The sequence below is a fragment of the Pezoporus wallicus genome, unplaced genomic scaffold (assembly GCF_028554395.1).
Source record: "Pezoporus wallicus isolate ANWC-B61680 ecotype Strahan unplaced genomic scaffold, APGP_CSIRO_Pwel_v1 contig_3017, whole genome shotgun sequence".
Classification (NCBI taxonomy): Eukaryota; Metazoa; Chordata; class Aves; order Psittaciformes; family Psittacidae; genus Pezoporus; species Pezoporus wallicus.
The window spans coordinates 1,275,345-1,294,304 of NW_026638957.1; the positions used below are offsets into that span (position 1 = coordinate 1,275,345).

The 18,960-nt window shown below is 39.4% G+C and overlaps 1 protein-coding gene across 2 annotated transcripts in view; it reads right to left on the bottom strand.

Moving 5' to 3' along the window:
* GALC (galactosylceramidase) overlaps positions 1–17,597 on the bottom strand; it is a 33,942-nt gene extending 16,345 nt beyond the window's left edge. The window contains exons 1-6 of one of the 2 annotated variants that reach the window (XM_057413300.1): positions 17,427–17,597; positions 16,387–16,455; positions 14,469–14,532; positions 12,450–12,563; positions 10,969–11,108; positions 8,692–8,730 (exon numbers count right to left, since the gene is read on the bottom strand). In XM_057413300.1, coding sequence (XP_057269283.1) covers positions 8,692–8,730; positions 10,969–11,108; positions 12,450–12,563; positions 14,469–14,532; positions 16,387–16,455; positions 17,427–17,597 — 597 coding nt within the window. Of the gene's footprint in view, positions 1–8,691; positions 8,731–10,968; positions 11,109–12,449; positions 12,564–14,468; positions 14,533–16,386; positions 16,456–17,426 lie in introns of those variants that run through there. The other variant, XM_057413301.1, reaches the window with a different exon arrangement.
* Between the last annotated feature and the right edge of the window lie 1,363 nt (positions 17,598–18,960).

Here is an 18,960-nt window from a genome sequence, read left to right on the forward strand (position 1 = left end):
GTGATTTGAACTACGTAATACAAAGAATCCCTTTTAAAATTATGGCAAAAGCAGCATGGTCAAAATCCTAAAATAAATCCAGAAGCCAGTGTTTTCTATAACTAGTCCACCTGCTTAGTATAACTAGACAAGTCAATTCATCTCGCTTTATTAGAGCAAATATTTTTTTACCCCAGAAAGAACAAACAACAATGAACCGAGATTGTTCTTTGTACTAAACTGAGAAAGCATTCCTGGATCATAAGACTAATGATTCCTCTAAAGTTGAAACTGTATTAACTATGAATATCAACAGTACAAGAATCCTTTACATAGAAGCCACAGTCATTGACAAATAGCTTTTAAATACATCAATTAAAATTTATCACATCTTTTAGGTTTTGCTGGTTTTGTTTTGGTTTGGGTTCTTTTTAATGTCACTAGGAGACAGGAAAAAAAATACAAATTGAAACAGCAGCAATTGTTTCTGCTATTTGATGGTTGTATTAGAAAAGACTCATGCAACATTAACAAAACAATTTAAACCCAGGTTTTCATTCTGAAATGGAAAAGCCAAGAAAATGTCACAGAGAGGGTTATACTTGAAAAGAGATTACAGAACAATGTACAGGACAGGATTTCTGAGAAAATAATTTAAGACTCTTCAGGAAAACAGACTAGCAGATTTTGCAAACAACTACACGCAGTTATCTAAGACATACAGATACTGCATACTTTAAGCAACTTTCTGAACCCCAGTATTTGAAGGACAGACAGCTAAATACTATTATCTTTTTCTAGGTCAGCAAGAAGTCTGTCTGGTAGGTGGTGCCTTAAAGTCAACCTTGGCTGAGAAACACTATGTTCTTATTTTGCAACTAACCATTTCTTGACAGACAACACCACTCTTGCACAGTAAATATTCTCCTAACTCTTCATTTTTTGTAATCAGCAGGGTAGGGGCAGTTGGGGAAAAAACCAAATGACATTCAAGAAAAACCTATGACAAAAAGACCTTTCATCTTAAAGAACAACTAAAACATGTGTTGTCCTAAAGGCTATAAACAAAACCAGGCACTCCTAGACTTGATTCTGTCAAGCCATTAACGAATTAAGAACCATACACACTCAGTGCATTTATTCTGCAAGTGTCATTGCCATGAGAATCATAACTAAAACATTTCTTAATGCCCTATAACTTGGTGAGATGCAAGCCCTGCCTAAGCTAAAAAAGTTCTAAATTTTAAAATCAAATGAGTTACTCAATGCTGGCACTATAATTGGTATTTCTCAGGCAGCCACTTCCAGATGATCAGTGTTTACAAGCTCAACATACATGAAAGCAGTTTTGTTATAAAATCCCTGCTTAATTGACTTGCTATAACCTTTGAACCATGCATTAGTTTAATCAATTAGGAGCACATCACACACCTTTACATACAGATGAGTACACTAGTAACCACACCCATGTCTTTATCACAGTAAGGGTAACAGAGGTAAGCAAGTTAACAAATGTAACACAAGTGAACAATTTATACACACGTACAGGTAATTTCCACTGTGAACATGCTACAATTTTTTAAAGCCTTCTTACAGTTTTGAGAAATCAGAGATTACCAAAAAAGCAAGAGCAGCAAAATAAGCATCAAGCCAGTTGACAGAAACAACACAGTAAGAAAGTGTATTATGGAGCCAGAGTGCTGGCAAACAATCAATCTGTCATTTGCTACAACAGCAACAGTGGGCATTCCTGGCTGCTAAAATTGATAGGCTGTATTAGTTTAAAGACAAACTTTGGATGCTTGTTTTTACTTCTACTTCACTGTCTGTCTGCGAGCTTTTAACGCCATCAGATAAGCAACAAACTCCTAGCTTTAGGAAGTGACAGGAAACAGTGCAAGCATCAAATCCCAGGGTGACAAGTTCCAGAGTGAAAGTTCAAGTCCACCTGAAATTAAAACTGATTGCAGACCAACAGTTCAGTCCTAAGAGTTTTCTGATTTTGAAGATGCACATACAGAAGAGCTCCTCTCATTTGCTAGTGCTAAGATAAGAAGACTAAGACACAGCTCCTAACAGAACACTTGAAAGATCGTGGAAGAGTTGTAAGGTTACCCTACACAAGTACCAAACTGAAAGAAGAGATGAGGACAAGAAAGAGCAATCAGTCACCACTGTACATGATGGTGACAAATAGTGAATGGCTGGGAAGTATGAAATAAGAATATATGACTTCTCAAAAGGGAGATGAAAACTTACTGAAGTAATAAGCAATGGTTAAGATTCCTCCCTTCTCCCACACTTACCCGACTACCTCAACAGCATCATTAAGATAGGGATCAACTATCATCTCCTTTGAAACGTTCCAATCTCCATCTGCAGCGATGATGCCAATGTTCCTTAGACCCAGTCTGTCCAAAGATTGTCGAAGTACCTTAGTAACAGATAACACCACTTAAAGTACAGCCTTCATCAAGCAGGCAACATGAAAATTTAAGACTGAAAACAATTTAAGAACTCTAGGAGGAGTTGGTAGAAGCATTTGTCTCCAGACTAAGACAGGGAAGAATAGCTCTTACTCCTCAAAGGAGGACCATAATGACAAACTAAGACAAAGTTAATTATAAGTATTTTTAACACTGAAGGGTAATCTATGACATTCAGATAGTTGTTAAACAAAAACGGGCTTATCACTTGGATGACTTTTGACACCCAGCATGCATATGTATGTGTACTCCACTTGGACAATCTCAGCATACTGATTCTGGCCACTGCCTGCATGTAATGCATTTATTATAAAGTCAGTCACCTTAAGTTCATCCAAAAACAATGACTGGTTGGAAATGTTGAAATGGACATACCTCCACAACAATCAGAAGTGAAAGTTAAGCCGATTCCAAAAATAATATATTGAGAAAACAGGGACTGATGTTTTCAAATAGAAAAGACCTTGTAACTCTGCTGTTATCTACAACAGAAACCTTGCCAAACATCCGTCCTTTTCAAGGGAAGAGCACCTAAACATTTTTTCCAAAGGTTATTTTACTGAACAACAACAACAACAAATAATCCCTGAAGTCGCAAGTGTCAGACATTTAATTTTAGCCACTATTTGACTCTCATATGTCTCACTAATTTTCAGTAATGCAATGCATAAAACTGGAATTGCCTATTGACAACAAAACTGAAGGCAGTCAACTTTGAATTCAAACATGCCAACAGAAGGGAATTCCTGTTCCATATTCCTAGATTCTCCTTACTATTTTACTGTCAAAGATGATAAACCTCCCATATCTGACTGTGGAACTTCATAGAAAATACACTTATCTCTAACAGTTAAGAATGAACCAGGCTTACAGAGGGGTGGTATTATACAAAGATGTTTTATCTGAACACTCAATAAAAAATAAAGTTTCAAAAAGTATGTTCAGCAGCTTTCACATACAGCTGCACCTGAAAAGGGGCATTAGTCCACAGTCTAAAGCCCTTTTTTTCAATCTTGGATATAAAAGAATGATGTCCTACATGCTATATGTATCTATAAGAAAGCTTTTTCCCAACCATTTCAAGATCAGTAGGCATGAAACCTTGAAGCCCTCCAGCAATGTGAAAGAGAATAGGGAGCATATCTGTTTTGACATGTAACCAAATAAGAATACAAAGCAAAGTCCAAGTACTGGTGACAATGAAAGCCTAGATCTAAAGGACATAAACTTATTAAAAAGAAGAAAAGTAGCAATGAAGTTTTGTTCAGCCTTTGAAGTATAAAGTTTACCAGAAGAAAAATTCATCCTGGTAGAATACTTACAGTATGGTCCTTGCAATTTAAAGCCTTCTAGCTAGCTAGACATTCAGAAAAACTGCCAAACCATAGAGATAGTTCAGAAGAACAAAACTAGAAAGGCTGCAGAACTTCCATGTTTAAAGCTAAGTACCAAGGACACAGAACTGTAGGCACTCAAAATGCACCCCTTAGCAACATATACAGATGGCTCTTTGTCCTGGGTTCAGCAGCAGCAGTCATTTTTCTCCTCCTTGGTAGCTGGTGCAGTGCTGTGTTTTGACTTTCAGCCTGGGAACAGAGCTGATAACACCGATGTTTTGGTTTGGCCAAGGACTTTGTGAGCATCATGCTCTGCCAGGGAGGAAGGGAAGCCTGGAGGAAGCAGAGGTAGGACACCTGACCCAAACTGACCAAAGAGGTATTCCATACCACAGCACGTCATGCCCAGGATGTAACTGAGAGTTACCCAGAAGGGCTGGTAGTCTGCAGGGTTGGAGGAGGTATTGGTCGGTGCTCGGTCTGGTGGGGTGGGGAGAGTTATCAGTCAGCAGGTGCTGAGGTGTTGTATTCTCTTCCCTTGTTATTTCCTTTATCATTGTTATTATTGGTGGTAACAGTAGTGATTTGTGTTATACCTTAGTTACTAAACTGTTCTTATCTCAACCCGGGGGAGTTGCATTCTTTTCGGTTCTCCTCTCCATCCCTCCAGGAGTAGGGGGAGAGCAAGAAGGGGGGGGGAGTGAGTGAACGAGCTGTCTGGCTGGGTTTAAACCACTACACTTTCCCACGCCTAGTATTCATGTTTATATACAGATACTCCTTAAATTTCAAGGTTAAAGTTAACAGTATTTAAAAATACAATTGAAAGAATGGGATCTTGGATAAGAATTTATAAGCAATATCTACTTAATATGAAACACAATTAACGTCTTACTGGATGAAGTAACTAAAATACCTTCTTACAGGTAAAAGTTCAGCAAGATAACCAAGTGCTTATCTATGTCATGTATTTGTCAGACATTAAAGAAAATGCCTGGTGTGTAACAGTACATTACAATAAACAGACATTTTTAAAAATGACAGACTGCAAATAGAACTATTGTGTTGATTAGAGAAAAGATGTCATGCAACACTGCAGACTGTAAGAGAATGAATGGTAAAACAGGTGCTACTTAAGAAGCCTTGTATCAATTAACATACAGTGGGAGGAAGGCTACCACTTTTCAGCAAATATTTGAGTGATTTTAAGATCAAATTTTAACCTTAATATTGAGCTCTAGAAGCCAAAAGCTTAGCCCCTATTCAACAGCATTTAAAAAGCTAACAAGTAGAAAGCCACACCTACACTGGAAACTTTGTTCTCCACATTCACTCTCCCCACATTAGGAAGCCAAGACAAACAGATGTGAAAGCCTTCAGGTGACACAAGGCTTAGTAGCACAGAACATTTCTACTCCTTACAAGAAATACAGGAAGTCAGAAGAACAGTCATTAAAAAAGAGCCAATCAGCGATATAGTGGAATAAGTATTTGAATTATACAATCTGCCTTCTCTCTCTGATGATTCTTTTTACAAAGGGTTCAGTCTCATAGGAATTCCAAGCAATATAACATCTTGTCAGTGAAAAAAAATAAATAATAAATAAATAAAATCTCACTATTTATGTCCCCTCTTACTTGCACTGTTTTATTCCAGCCTGCAAATAAGTATTTTCATTTCTGTTGTGTTTGCTTCTGTAACATACATACTGAAGAGCTAGAGATTTCTACTTGAAGTATACACACACTATTTCCCCCTTCTTCCCTACTAGCATTACTTACCTATGATTAGGATTATCCGTTAGGAGATTACAGGTATCCTTAGTGATTCCTCCACTAGCCTACACCTGATAAGTTAAACACTTTTCTTTTTGAAAAAGAAAAGCCTGGAATCCACATTTTCTGAGGCTATCTATTACAAAAAAAAAAAAACCTTCTATTTCCTGAAGGGTTTCTGTCATAAAGACAGCACCCTATGAACTCATTTCCTAGCTTTAAAAAAAGGTAGGCTATGGTTTGAGCTGAAAACACACTGGGGTTGTATACTTCAGGAGGATTCCAAGCACACCCACTGAACAAGTTTAGACAGGGATTTAGGTACCTTCACTGGCAAAATCTGAAGCATCTACACAACCATCAAGGTTTTGCTACTTGACATGCCCAAAGAAACAAGACAACTTGATATAGAGGCCAAGATATCCTGCTGCGTCACACTTCGGTGTATTGGTCTTATCTCTGGAACAGATTTTGTTAGTCACTAGAAAACTCTAATGCCAAACCTTTCTATCTAAAAGTAACTAATTGCCTAAGCCTACAAAAGTGGGAACCTAGAATATACCTTTAATGAAATCAGTGGTGGAGTGAAGTATATGTAATAGGATTTCATAGAATCATAGAATAGTTAGGGTTGGAAAGGACCTTAAGATCATCTAGTTCCAACTCCCCTGACATGGGCAGGAACACCTCACACTAAACCATGTCACCCAAGGCTCTGTCCAACCTGACCCTGAACACCACCAGGGATGGAGCATTCACAACCTCCCTCGGCAACCCATTCCAGTGCCTCACACCATCACAGGAAAGAACTTCTTCCTTATATCCAATCTAAACTTCCCCTGTTTAAGTTTGAACCCGTTACCCCTTGTCCTATCACTACAGTCTCTAATGAAGAGTCCCTCCCCAGCATCCCTATAGCCCCCCTTCAGAAACTGGAAGGCTGCTATGAGGTCTCCACGCAGCCTTCCCTTCTCCAGGCTGAACAGACCCCAACTTTCTCAGCCTATCTTCATACAGGAGGTGCTCCAGCCCCTGATCATCCTCGTGGCCCTCCTCTGGACTTGTTCCAACAGTTCCATGTCCTTTTTACATTGAGGATACCAGAAATGTAAACAGTACTCCAAGTGACGTTTCACGAGACCAGAGTAGAGGGGATCTAAAAGGTGGTTAAGACTTGGAAACTAAGTTACTGTAGTGGCAGTGGACCCAGAAAACCAGTTTTAAAAACATATTGATTAATATATTTGTTAACAAAAAAACCATAAAGCTGGATATAAGGTATTCCTCTTTCTTTGCACAAGGTATACAGCCAACAGAGAGCTTTCTGCCAGTGCTTCCTGCCCTCCTTCAGTCAAAGCACTGCAAAAATAATAGGAAACAGCTATAAGAATAATCATCTAAATCTGCATTCTATGAAACATAATTTTAAAAATAAAAGTTTTATAGGAGATCATTTGCAGTTTTCCAGAGTAGGTGGAATTTTACAGATGCCAGCCTCATGAAAAGATACTTAAAGATACTTTTTTTTTTGCTCTTACTGTAATGTCAAGTTTAACAGTTGCACACCATTTTCCCTATCATTCTCCTAAAACTAATCTTTAAACAAAATAACTACAGAAGTTGCCAGGACAAATGTGACTAACCTCATCCACTGTACACAAACCATAGGAAGTGAAACTCTTCTAAAAGCCACTAATTGACTAATTCTAAGTAGATCGGATTCAATCCCTGCCAAATTCTGGAAAAAAGAAAATCAACAGTCTTTCTGCACATTCAATTTGACTCTCAATTTTAAGAAGTAAAGTTATTGCTTCTTAGCCTCAAAGCAGCAACAAGGAAATGAAAAAAGCAGAAGCTCGTACTTAAGATTCCACTTCAACATAATGTAACATAACAAACAGAAGTGAGTTTTTGAAGAAGTGCAGGGAGGCAGCAGGTAGCAGCATTAAGAGATATGTCAAGGTTGTTTAAGTGAAATACTATGTTCTTCCAATGCTTCAAGAACAGGACGTACTTAATTTTGCACAGCTAAAAACACGGAGCCTTTATTATGTTTTCCATAAAATAAGAACCTGGAGTTCTGTAGCAATAATTTAAGGGCATTATATTGACTGGTACTTTGCTACAGAATTTTGAATAATTCTAGATCTTGGACTTATAACTATATCCAAGCCAGTATAAAGATGAAGAATTTGTATGACTTCAGTAGCATCAACTGCAGCTTTCATCAAAATGTGGAGGTCCTAAACATTTAGCATACACTGACACCCTTCAAGTCCCAAATAACAGTTTCAGACACACACACACAAAAAATAAAATCTAGAAATCTGATCCTGTTAGCATTCCATGCCTGCAACTACAAGAAACAGAGCCCAGTAAATGAAGTAGTTGTAGCACTGAGGTCCCTTTTCTAAGTAAAAGGGAAAAGGACAGAAAAGCTATTTGTTTACATATAGAAGCGTAGACCATAGAATCATAGAATCATTAGGGTTGGAAAGGACCTTCAGATCATCTAGTTCCAACCCCCCTGCCGTGGGCAGGGACACCTTATGCTAAATCATATCACCCAAGGCCTCGTCCAACCTGGTCTTGAACACTGGCAGAGATGGAGCATTCACAACCTCCCTGGGCAACCCATTCCAGTGCCTCACCACCCTAACAGGAAAGAATTTCCTTCTTATATCCAATCTAAACTTCCCCTGTTTAAGTTTTAATCTGTTACCCCTTGTCCTACCACTACAGTCCCTAATGAAGAGTCCCTCTCCAGCATCCCTATAGGCCCCTTCAGATACTGGAAGGCTGTTATGAGGTCTCCACGCAGCCTTCTCTTCTCCAGGCTGAACAGCCCCAACTTTCTCAGCCTATCTTCATACGGTAGGTGCTCCAGTCCCCTGATCATCCTCGTGGCCCTCCTCTGGACTTGTTCCAACAGTTCCATGTCCTTTCTACATTGAGGACACCAGAACTGCACACAATACTCCAGGTGAGGTCTCACGAGAGCAGAGTAGAGGGGCAGGATCACCTCCTTCGACCTGCTGGTCACGCTCCTTTTGATGCAGCCCAGGATACGATAACAAACATTTCACTTTAGAGAAATAAGAAAAAATACATACCTTAATATATTTGCTATTAAATGCCCTTTCGTTCCATATCTAAAATGGAAAAGTAAAAAGTCATTTAGAAAAAAATCAGGATATGTCATGATTAATGAAAGATTTATGTACACATAAGATTACACAATCTATTAATGAACTCTGTGGTTTCCATTTGCTACAGGAAAGCACTCTCGTTGGTTTTATTATCAGCTCTTCAGGGGAAAATTTTGTATGAAAGCTCAAAATGGCTGCTTATTTATCTGTCTCTGAGGTCTACTGATTGCCTTTTTGCTGAAAAGAACTTCAGACCTACTTGAGCTCAACGGTGGCAGCAAAGTTACATTTCTTACTGAGGCGTCTACAGTTTTATAAGTCTCTGAAAAACACATTGTGGATTCAATGTGGTCCTATGAATGGGCCCTGCTGCCATACACTCACAGAGCTAGAATAAGTTACATATTGAGCAACCGCCTACAGCCTCAGTGGGGTTATTCAATGGCACAGTTCTTTCTAATTTACATAGGACTGTACCCATACTTGAACACAAGACAGATCCAGCATAGTTTAAGTAAACAGACACAAAATGATCTAATTTCTGTTGGTCTGGATTTTCCATCTTTTATAGAAAGAGTGTTTAAGCTAAACACAGCTCAAAATTCAAAAGGAGAAATGATGGTCTTCCTTTCTACCAAATATCCGGAGCAATAAATGCATAATCAGAAACCTTTCTTTTTTCTAACCACAACATGAACACTGCAACTCACATTCACCTGTAAAGATGAAAGTATCCCCCCCATAGTTGTAGATTACCCAATCATGTAAAAGCAGTTTCTCACAGATGGCATATGTCCATTTGATTTTTGTATTTCTAGATTTTTCAATGCATGAGCACTAACACGACTTCAGAAATGAGCCAATCATAAAGTTACTTACTGAAAGGCACATTTCATCATAAAGCAAATAGTGACATAATATATACTATAAAGCAAAAGAGCAGTAAAGACTAACAATGTAGAACCAGAACAGCATTAAAATTGTTGACAGTTTCTGAGCTTCCATAGGCCTCACTGCTTTCCCATATTTCAGATTATACCCACAAAGAAATCAGACAATATGCAACGTCACCACATTGCCTGTAGAACCAGAAATTCCCTTTTCTTAGAAGTATAGAATTCAGAAGGCCAACCACCGTGAAGTAACAACACAGAAACCAGACATTACTGAAATATGTAAAGTACGGAACTTCCCATCTACTCTCAGAGCACAGTAAGGAGAACAAACAACAGCAGTTGCTTTCCCTGTCCCCCCTCAAGCCGAATTGCTGCAGTGCCACTGTGTTAGCCAAAGTGCAAGACTGACTCATCTGAAATGAATCAACACCAAGGGAGATGCATTCCAGAGGAGATACACATCAGATATACCTTCCCACATTACAGCAGAAAGGTCAGACTTCCTTTGAGCTATGAGAATCACAGTTTCAGAAGCTTTGTTCTGGACTGTTGAAATGATTTCCAGCTTTTCTGCACTTAAACAACTGCCTATCAAAACACTTAGAAGTCTAAAATAGTGTTTCAGTAATTATAGGACTGATTTTAGAAGAATCCTAGCCACATATTTTCTTAATCAGAAGAAAAAAATAAAAAGTTGAATCTCAGTCAAATAATGACCTTGAAAAGTGTTTCTCCATGGTCTGGTTCTGTCTCATCTCCAAATTATGAGATTTTTCTCAGACATGTATTCTTCCGTATATTCCACATATATAGTGCAATACACTTCCATATATTGCACTATAACATAGTACAGTAGTTACAGTACTGTAACATATGCACCTTTATCTACTATAAATAATGCAGTTAAAAATGGAAGAAGTTGTAAAGGATTGTCCTGTGGAAAAACAGCAACCATATTTTATGCCAAGAAGCAATTTTAACTATCACAGTCTCTGACTGAACATTTTTGTTAGCTAGTAACCACCAAAACCCAAGCAGAACAAACAAGGCAGAAAAATATAAGCCCAAGACTCAAACAGATTTCAGAATTCTCAAGTTCTCTGATAACTGTTCTAGAACTGGAAAGGCAGGTGACTAGCCATGTTACACTGGTTCTGCTTTAATGGCCATTACTGCAGAAAGACTGTAAACTAACATAACTTCTGCCTTTCACCCTGCAACAGAAAAAGCCAAAACTGCAATTACAAAACAATTTCTCTCCCCATCTCCCTCCTCCAGTAATCAACAGAGACAAGACCAAGATCTTAGGAATGAAGATATATACAGGAGATTTTGCTTTACTAACCCCAACATAATCAATGTCCAAATCATGGTAGTGTTTAGCTCCTAATATCCAAGAAACAATATAGTAAGCAGTGACATCTGGATAGTCATAGGGCCAGTTTTCACCCTTCCCTATCCATGCTGGAAATGTCCAAGGTAATCCTGGAAAGAGAAAAAAAAAACAAATTAATAAGTCATTGGTCTACATTACTCAGTATGCTTCAATAGCAAGCTGTAATTTGCTCTACCTAAAAAGTAGTGGATATGCACTTCAAATTCACATAGCTCCAGTGAAGACAATGAAATATAACTTAAATCGAGAGTATGCTCTAATATAAATTGTGATTAAACATTTATAGCTGCCTTTTTTTTTTTTAGCTAGAAAACCTTCATTACTAGAGGACAACACTTAAAAGTCCAACTTCAGGAAAAAAATTTTCAAAGTTATAGACAAAGGAATCAATACTGAACACCAAAAATTGTTAATCTGAATTTCAGAAGAAGTGATGATCTGATCATAATAGAGGAAGAAAGATTAGGATCATGAAAAAGCACTGCCAAGTCTCAGCTGTTACTGGATCTTGTAGTAAATAGGAACACCAAATTAAGCTAAGCAACTCCTGCTAAGTTTTCAGCTGACTTCGTATAAGACACCATAAGCTAATGGAAATGCCAACTCTCTTTCTTTTATGAGAGCTTGATATGAGGGGAAAAAAGAGGTTAATAATAGAGATTAGTCCTAGATGGTAAGCTTACTGCTTGTCATAGCACCTGTCTAACAAAACCTGACTAGCAAATCCTACACCAAGTCATGCAGGACTTCACAAATCCTGGATCCCTGAAACAGAGGGAATTAGATACTTTTTAATTGATAGATTTCTTACCTTGTTTCACTTGAAATACATTTTGTAAAGCCTTTCAGTTAAAATCTAGGGTTCCACATTTGTAGCACCACAGCACATACACAACCCATGATCAAAACAGGAAGACAGGAAAGTCCTTTTACAACTCAACTACGTATATAAGACAAACCAGAAGACAAGAACCACTGTAGTGGGGATGGGGTGATGGGTTTATTTTGAGAACATGTAATTTAGTGTGTATAGGAATTACAGATTTATACTTCCTGTAAGTTTATTTTATCCCTCCTTTTTTTTCTCTATTATTCAGAAATTCAGCTCTCATGATATATCACTAAAACCCATTCCTGTGATAGTCTAAGCATTAATGCTACTTGATACAAGCAAATGATAAGTCATTTCTTATCCTATGCTACCTGTTACAGTGGCACAGCATAAGAACATTGTGGTTCTCTAACAAAGTAAAACACAGTAAGTTTAAGCAAAGCATCAAGGCAAGCTTATCAAACACCAGAGATTCTACTTTATCTACTACAACATCAAAACATCTGTCCATTAAAATAAATATCCTAATTAAGTGTCTGATATGTAATTTATTTTGCAGGAAAAAGGCAGTAATATGCTGAAACTTGAAGCAATTTACCAATAAGTTTAATTTTGGGGTTCCTCTTTTTAGCTTCTTTCATTAGCCACCATTCATAGCCCCGGAAGTAGTTCTCATCATTTTCATAGTGCATATGGGAGGGTTCAGTACCATCTAGGAAGGAAAGAGACAGGTAGCTCACAATTATCTTCTGTGTCATAGGCTGTTACACATTATAAAGCTTTCTGTATTGCTCACTGCCATGGTATGCAAGCACATATCTCCAACATGGTTCACATATTCTTTGGTATGTATTTCAAAGCAAAAGGAATAGTGGGAGGGAACACAAAAGACTTGCCACCCTTCTTAGTATATTAAATTAGCAAAAAAAAAATAATTTTTTTTGTTCTTAAGGGACTGCTTTCAACATCAGAATGTGATTAACTATTGGGCATTTTCTATCCCTAGCTATGATAATACTAAATCATTCATGATTATCTTGGATCCAACAACCAGTAGGAAAGTTACAGCATTAAGATCAGGAATGAAAAAAACAAACAGATGCAGAATCAGGTTGTATCTAAACCAAAAGGCAAACTAAATAAGGCTGTAACTTGCTGCTTCTGTGCAAGGCAAGCACAGGGAGAGAAAAGAACTGTCGTGAAGTTTTTTCAGTGACAGGGAAGAGGTTTTTCTGTATTTATAGTAAAGATCTAGTTTCTATTTCAATGGTGTTCTGTGACTACAGGAAAAGCTTCTGGAATGCACTGAATTCTCTCAGACAAAAGGTATGGAAGCAAACTAGAAAGCTGCAAAAAAATCAGCGTTGCATGGGCAGTCATCACACAGAGAAGTTGATAACTTGTTTAGACAAGTTACAGTTGCAATTCCATGCACTATATGCCTAATTGTTACAGATTTCTTCCAATGATACTTCCTCCCCCTCCCTCTAGAACTGTACATTTCATTACAGATAAGAGGATTGACTTTTTTTAATTCGACACTTGACTATTTGGAAGTCCTATTCGTCAGAGTCACAGAAGAGCAATTAGATTCCAAATTTAAACTCCTGATCACACCTCTGAGGTCAGAATAAGAGCTGCAGTCTAGTGCGTTAATACATATGATTCTTGCTGATCTCCTAAAATCTAGAAAGTCATCGCAGAAGTATGTAACATTCTCCTTAGCCAACAGCAAAAGTATTTGAAGAGAAGGTCTGTGCATGCAGAAAGACAACTCCATCCTCCTCTAACCAGCAATTTATTGTCCAATTACAGAGATCTTAAACCCAATATAATACTTTTTTCCATGTTAACTTTTCTTAAGGAAAGTAAACCAAAGAATGAAAAAGAATATCTAATGACACAAGCATTAAAAAAATATAAATAAAATGCTACAAAGACAGATGCTATGCCTTCTATTTATTAACTGAATCTGCTTTAATTCTAAATTTAATTTGGGTGGGCAGGGTAGGGGGAGAGAAAAAAAAAAAAAATGAACTGTAGTCTAGTTGCTGCATCCAAGCATCTGATCACAAGCAGTTACTAAACAGTTTCTCTTATATGTAAATGTAGTAGGCCAGGCAAATTACACCAAGACATTTTCATCTGCAACTGTGGCGAGGCAAAAAAAAAAAACAGCCAAACAATAGTGGTTTTATTGTCAGAAAATGCAACTCCAGTGAAACATAGCAGCTCATTAAATGAAAGAAAAATAACTGCTTCTGACAAACTGTCTTCGCATTTTCATGCTTTTAAGATATAAACCACCTAGTCCTACATAAGTGTTACAATTTGTATTGCAAAACTGGTGTTTGAGAAATGCCCTGAAATTCAGAAAATTACTAAACCTTCCTTATCTTAGGGAGGAAAAAAAGGAACTTGCTTGCTCTAGAATGCAACCTTGAAATCACGGGAGAGAGAGAAGTGTTCCCTTCTACAAGTTAGCAAACACTGCTTTTCTGCAACTTCACTACCACTACAGAATGCACCTCCTTGCTTCAGCTGCAGTGACACATGCAGGACATGTTACTGCATCACTGCAACCAAAAATTAAACCCTGATCATGCTAAATACATACCTGTTGACTGTCCATCACCTCCAATCTCTACTTTGAGGATATGTAAAGAAGCACCAAAATTTGGCTAAAAAAGAGAGACAGAAAAGCAAACAGAATCCTACTGTTAATAAGAAAAATGCAATAAATAACGGTACATTGAGGATGCTAAAAAGTCAATAATTTATTATTAAAAACCCCACCCATTATAAATGCAATGAGAGATAATACAAGATTCTGCTTCACAAGGAAATTGAGCAAGATAAATAGTACTTATCTTTAGTCAGTTTCACTGACTCATGCATCATTAACAAGGCTTCTCCCCAACTCTGCAGATTTTAAATTGATTATGCTCAAAAACACAGAAGCACTCTTTAAATAGAACAAGGGCTGTATGAGGAACACAACAGTATTTTTACTGTCATTATGGTCAAGTTTGTTTTCTCAAAAAAAAAAAAAAGAAATAATTGAAGTTAATATTTCTGTAATTCTCTGATGAATAGGGATGCTTATGTGAAACAGCATACACATGGGTCAAAAATATCTACTAGATACAGGCAGAAAGGCAAGAGAGAAAAACCCACCACACTGGGAAACAAATGGCTACTTAGTCCACTGCTGTCTTTCGCTGGCATCTGACTAGTGGAGCAGTACACAAAATTCAAGCTCATACAGGTGATCCTACTCCTAGTATGTTCTTCCAGCCATTAGTGGCTTAAGAGTTGCTCAAGCCAGAACTGCAGTTAATCATTATTTTAATAACCACTGGCCTCCTCAGTGGAATTGCCCAAGTATAATTTTGGCACCTAAAAAAAAGTTTTAAGAGGTCAGAGTGCAGTTTGATTAAAAAAATTTGCTGCATAGACAATATTTTGCTTGGCTTACAAGTTTTGGATTTATTTGTTTGTAAATAAGAAGCAAATACTCCCAATTTACCATTTCTCTTCCTGACATTTTTGATTTTAAACTTCTAACATATTTGGTCTCCTATCCCCATCACAAAAGTTGACTGACATTAAAAGACAAGGGAGAACGAGGCAAGGTATACTCCTCCCAGGTATCTCATGACAGCTTAAGAAGTTTTGGTGAAAGAACATGTCAAAAAGTCTTTGAAAATCATGATCTCAGGTAGATTTTTATTTTACCACATGTATTGATTCCTTCAGTAAACCCATATTTATAACACATAGGTTTGATCCCCCAGTCACACATTATGCCTAACCTTACCCTTTAAAATCAATTCTTTAAACTACACAGTAAACTATTCCCCTCCAGCCATCTGAATTACACTACTTGAAAGTGACATGGCATCCTCTTCCAGCAGAATAATTTATAGTGCCAAAGCAAAACAAGTTATTACTGTCCAGTGCAATAATTTTATCATATAAGCTGGGTAACTCCAAGGTTACAAAGCTCTTAAAGGTTACTTAAAGCTCTTACAAACCAGTAACATTCACACACCTTCTAGAGTAACTAACTGCACTTATACTGGAAACTAGTTTGGAATAGATATGGTACTGAAATGTTGCAGGCCGCACAGCTGTTTTCACATTACATGAATCTGTACTCCAAAGTAATAAAGAAAACTGTCTCAATGATTGCACACCCTGCAATTGCTATGAACAGCTAAACCCTTCATTTTAGCCACAAAAATAATTTCATCCTTGTTAAGCCCAAATGAATGATCAAAATATCTTGAAAACATGTTTTCTAAAACATACTGTGAAAACATAAAAGGACTTTTCATAATAATCAGAACAAATAGGCTCCTGAACCATATGCTGGTTGTCAAAAACAAAAGCTAATATTAAAGGAGATGCTTTATAAAATGGAACTTTGTCCAATTTCAAGTAGTACTGAATATGCTATAGGAGTCTAACGTTATGCAATAAGAAATTCTGGATGAAATTAGACATTATTGTATCAGTGAAACCAACTTTACCTTGAACAGATAATCCAAAATCTGGGAGCGATAAGGTTCTTGGTAGTTCACCAGGAGTCTAGATGTGGCCTAAAATGGAAACAAAACAAAAATATGAAAATTTAACTTTCAAACATATAAGTACATTCCAGTCTGTCAGTTGAGGACTTTCACATAGCTAACAAAATAACAAAAGTAATTCTAGCACCAGGAACTCAGCTAAATCCCTACAAGAAGTCTTTTTTAATCCTTCAATAGTGCATTTCTGGTTTCATAGATTACAATTGCCTTCTACTTCAGCTCCTGCAATTTAATGCGAAGAGAATCCAGAGAGCAGAATTGGTGCAAGCAAAATGCAGTCCCCTCCCAGCACCTTTTATCCTCTTCTACTCGTATCTCTCTGCTTTGGTGCACTTTATACCAAAAGCAATGGGAGTTCACTGGCCACACAGGCAGGAGGTGAAGGGAAGCAAATCAGCACGTCCAAGAGCAGGTAAGAACTTGCAAGAGCTCCCGACTCTGTTTGCTGGACCACAGGAAAGCATACGACTGGCTATTGTTTCATCCAACACTTTAAAGCTCACACAGACAAGTAGTGAGGAAGAGCCTCTACAGATAAAAAAAAAAACGCCCTTGTTAGCTCTCCTCCAACAGCACTGAGGAAGTGGCTGGTCCTCGGCTACCCAAGCAGCCTGGTGAGAAAGAGCCACTGTACATCTGACAGCAAGAAAGGCACAAAGCAGGGCCCGGCTCCAGCCAACTGTCCCCGCTGCCACTACCACTGCCCGCACGGCTCCCATCGGGACCTTCAGGGCAGAGCTCCCCTTCAGAGCTCCACTCACGTCCTCTCATCTCCACCACCTTCCCTTTCATACATCCCCACTTCCTCACGGCTCCCTCACAGACACATCAAGGGGCTCCACCGAAGCCACCGAATGTTCACACTGACGGAATTCCCCGCCTAAGCGCCCTTGAAAACCGCCGCCTCTAGGAGCAGCACAGCAGCACCGCAGGCAGCAGCTAGGCAGGACCTCCGCGCCCAGCCCGCCGCTGCCGCTCACCCCGCCGCCGCTGACAGCGCCGATCCCGTCGAACTCCCTCCCCAGCCCGTAGGCATCGTCCAGCTCGTAGGTGGCCGTGGAGAGCACAGCAGCACCGACCCCAGGGGGGCCCGGGCCCCAGCTGCAGCCAAGCAGGAGCCAGCTCCACAACAGAAGAGCACACTGTTCCATCACACACACTCCGCGCCGCCCCACCCCTGCAGCAACTCGCCACTGTCCAACTCCGCTTGTCACGTGACAGCACAACCTGGCAATCACCTGAGGGGCGGGGCGTGAGAGCTCTTCCCCGCCATTTTGGTAAAGGGAAAGGCTCAGGGAGGGGAAGGCTGTCCGCCCTTACGACACACACGAACGCCGGGGTTGAAGTTAGCGGCTGCCATTTTGAGAAAGGGCAAGCAAATTCGGGCTAGTGGGAAGCTTACCGCCATGCTGGAATTGGGCACTGAATGCCGAGTGAAGCTATTGTGGAGCCATCTTGGATGCGGCGGGGAGGGTGGTGGGCATCACGGCTACGCAGGGTTTCTCTGCGGGTACACAGCGAATTCGGGTTTAGTGGAGCTTGAGCAGCGATGTTAGGGTAACACCGAAGTGACCTTTATTGGGGGGGCCTTTGGCAAGGCATGTCAGTTTTCTAGAGAGAGGAACGGTGATTCCCAGTGAACCTGATTTCCAAGCCCTCGCCAGCACCTAGTTAACTGGTTTTGCCGCACTCTCAGGCTGCCACTAAATCCCTTGTAAAGTAGGCAAAACTGGTCACTTTGAAGGAGAAAACTGCAGCACGTTGTGAGGAAGACCTTTGACTGCTTGCACAGGAACAGGCAGGGAGCGGCCCCGGGACACAGGGCCAGGCGTGGCGAGGGCCAGCCCGGGAGAGGGGTGCTGGCAGCCTGTGGGCTTCCCGGGGAACCTCAGTTGGATCAGCAGCTGTGTCCTCAGGGAGGGATCCTGGGCGTGGGTTCTGTTTTACAGCCTTCACGAGGCACACGGCAGGGCAGCCACATGGAAGTGCGGCCAGCTGAGATAGTGCAGTGCCACATGCTAAAAGCTTCCGTGAGAATAACCAGGGTGTTCGCTCAGACTCCAGCTCATCAAAGCATTTGACTCAGAGTAGAATAAAAAGGAGATTGGTGATCGGCTTGATTATGCTATAAAAATACCCTTTAAAGGGGAAGTGTCTGTCTGCTGATTTAAGTGTTCTACAGAGGCGATGCTCCGTGTGCTTGAGGAGTGAGGAGATGCAATAGCTGACATCCTGTGTGCAGTGTCAGAGCCATGGAAAAGCCGAGGTTTTACACATTTCTGTCTATCAAGGATGCTGTTATTCGAGCCACTGCCTCTCTTGGCCATGTCATTGAGGGATCTAATGTCTCAGTGATGACATTACCTGACTGACGTTTCCTGTTTGTTTCATTTTTAATAACAATTCTAAACACAAAGCATTTTGCACTTTACAGCCATATCAATAGCAAACTAATGAATCTGCTCACACCCAAATGAGCTATACGATGTCATTACTGCATGCAAGGACAGAGTG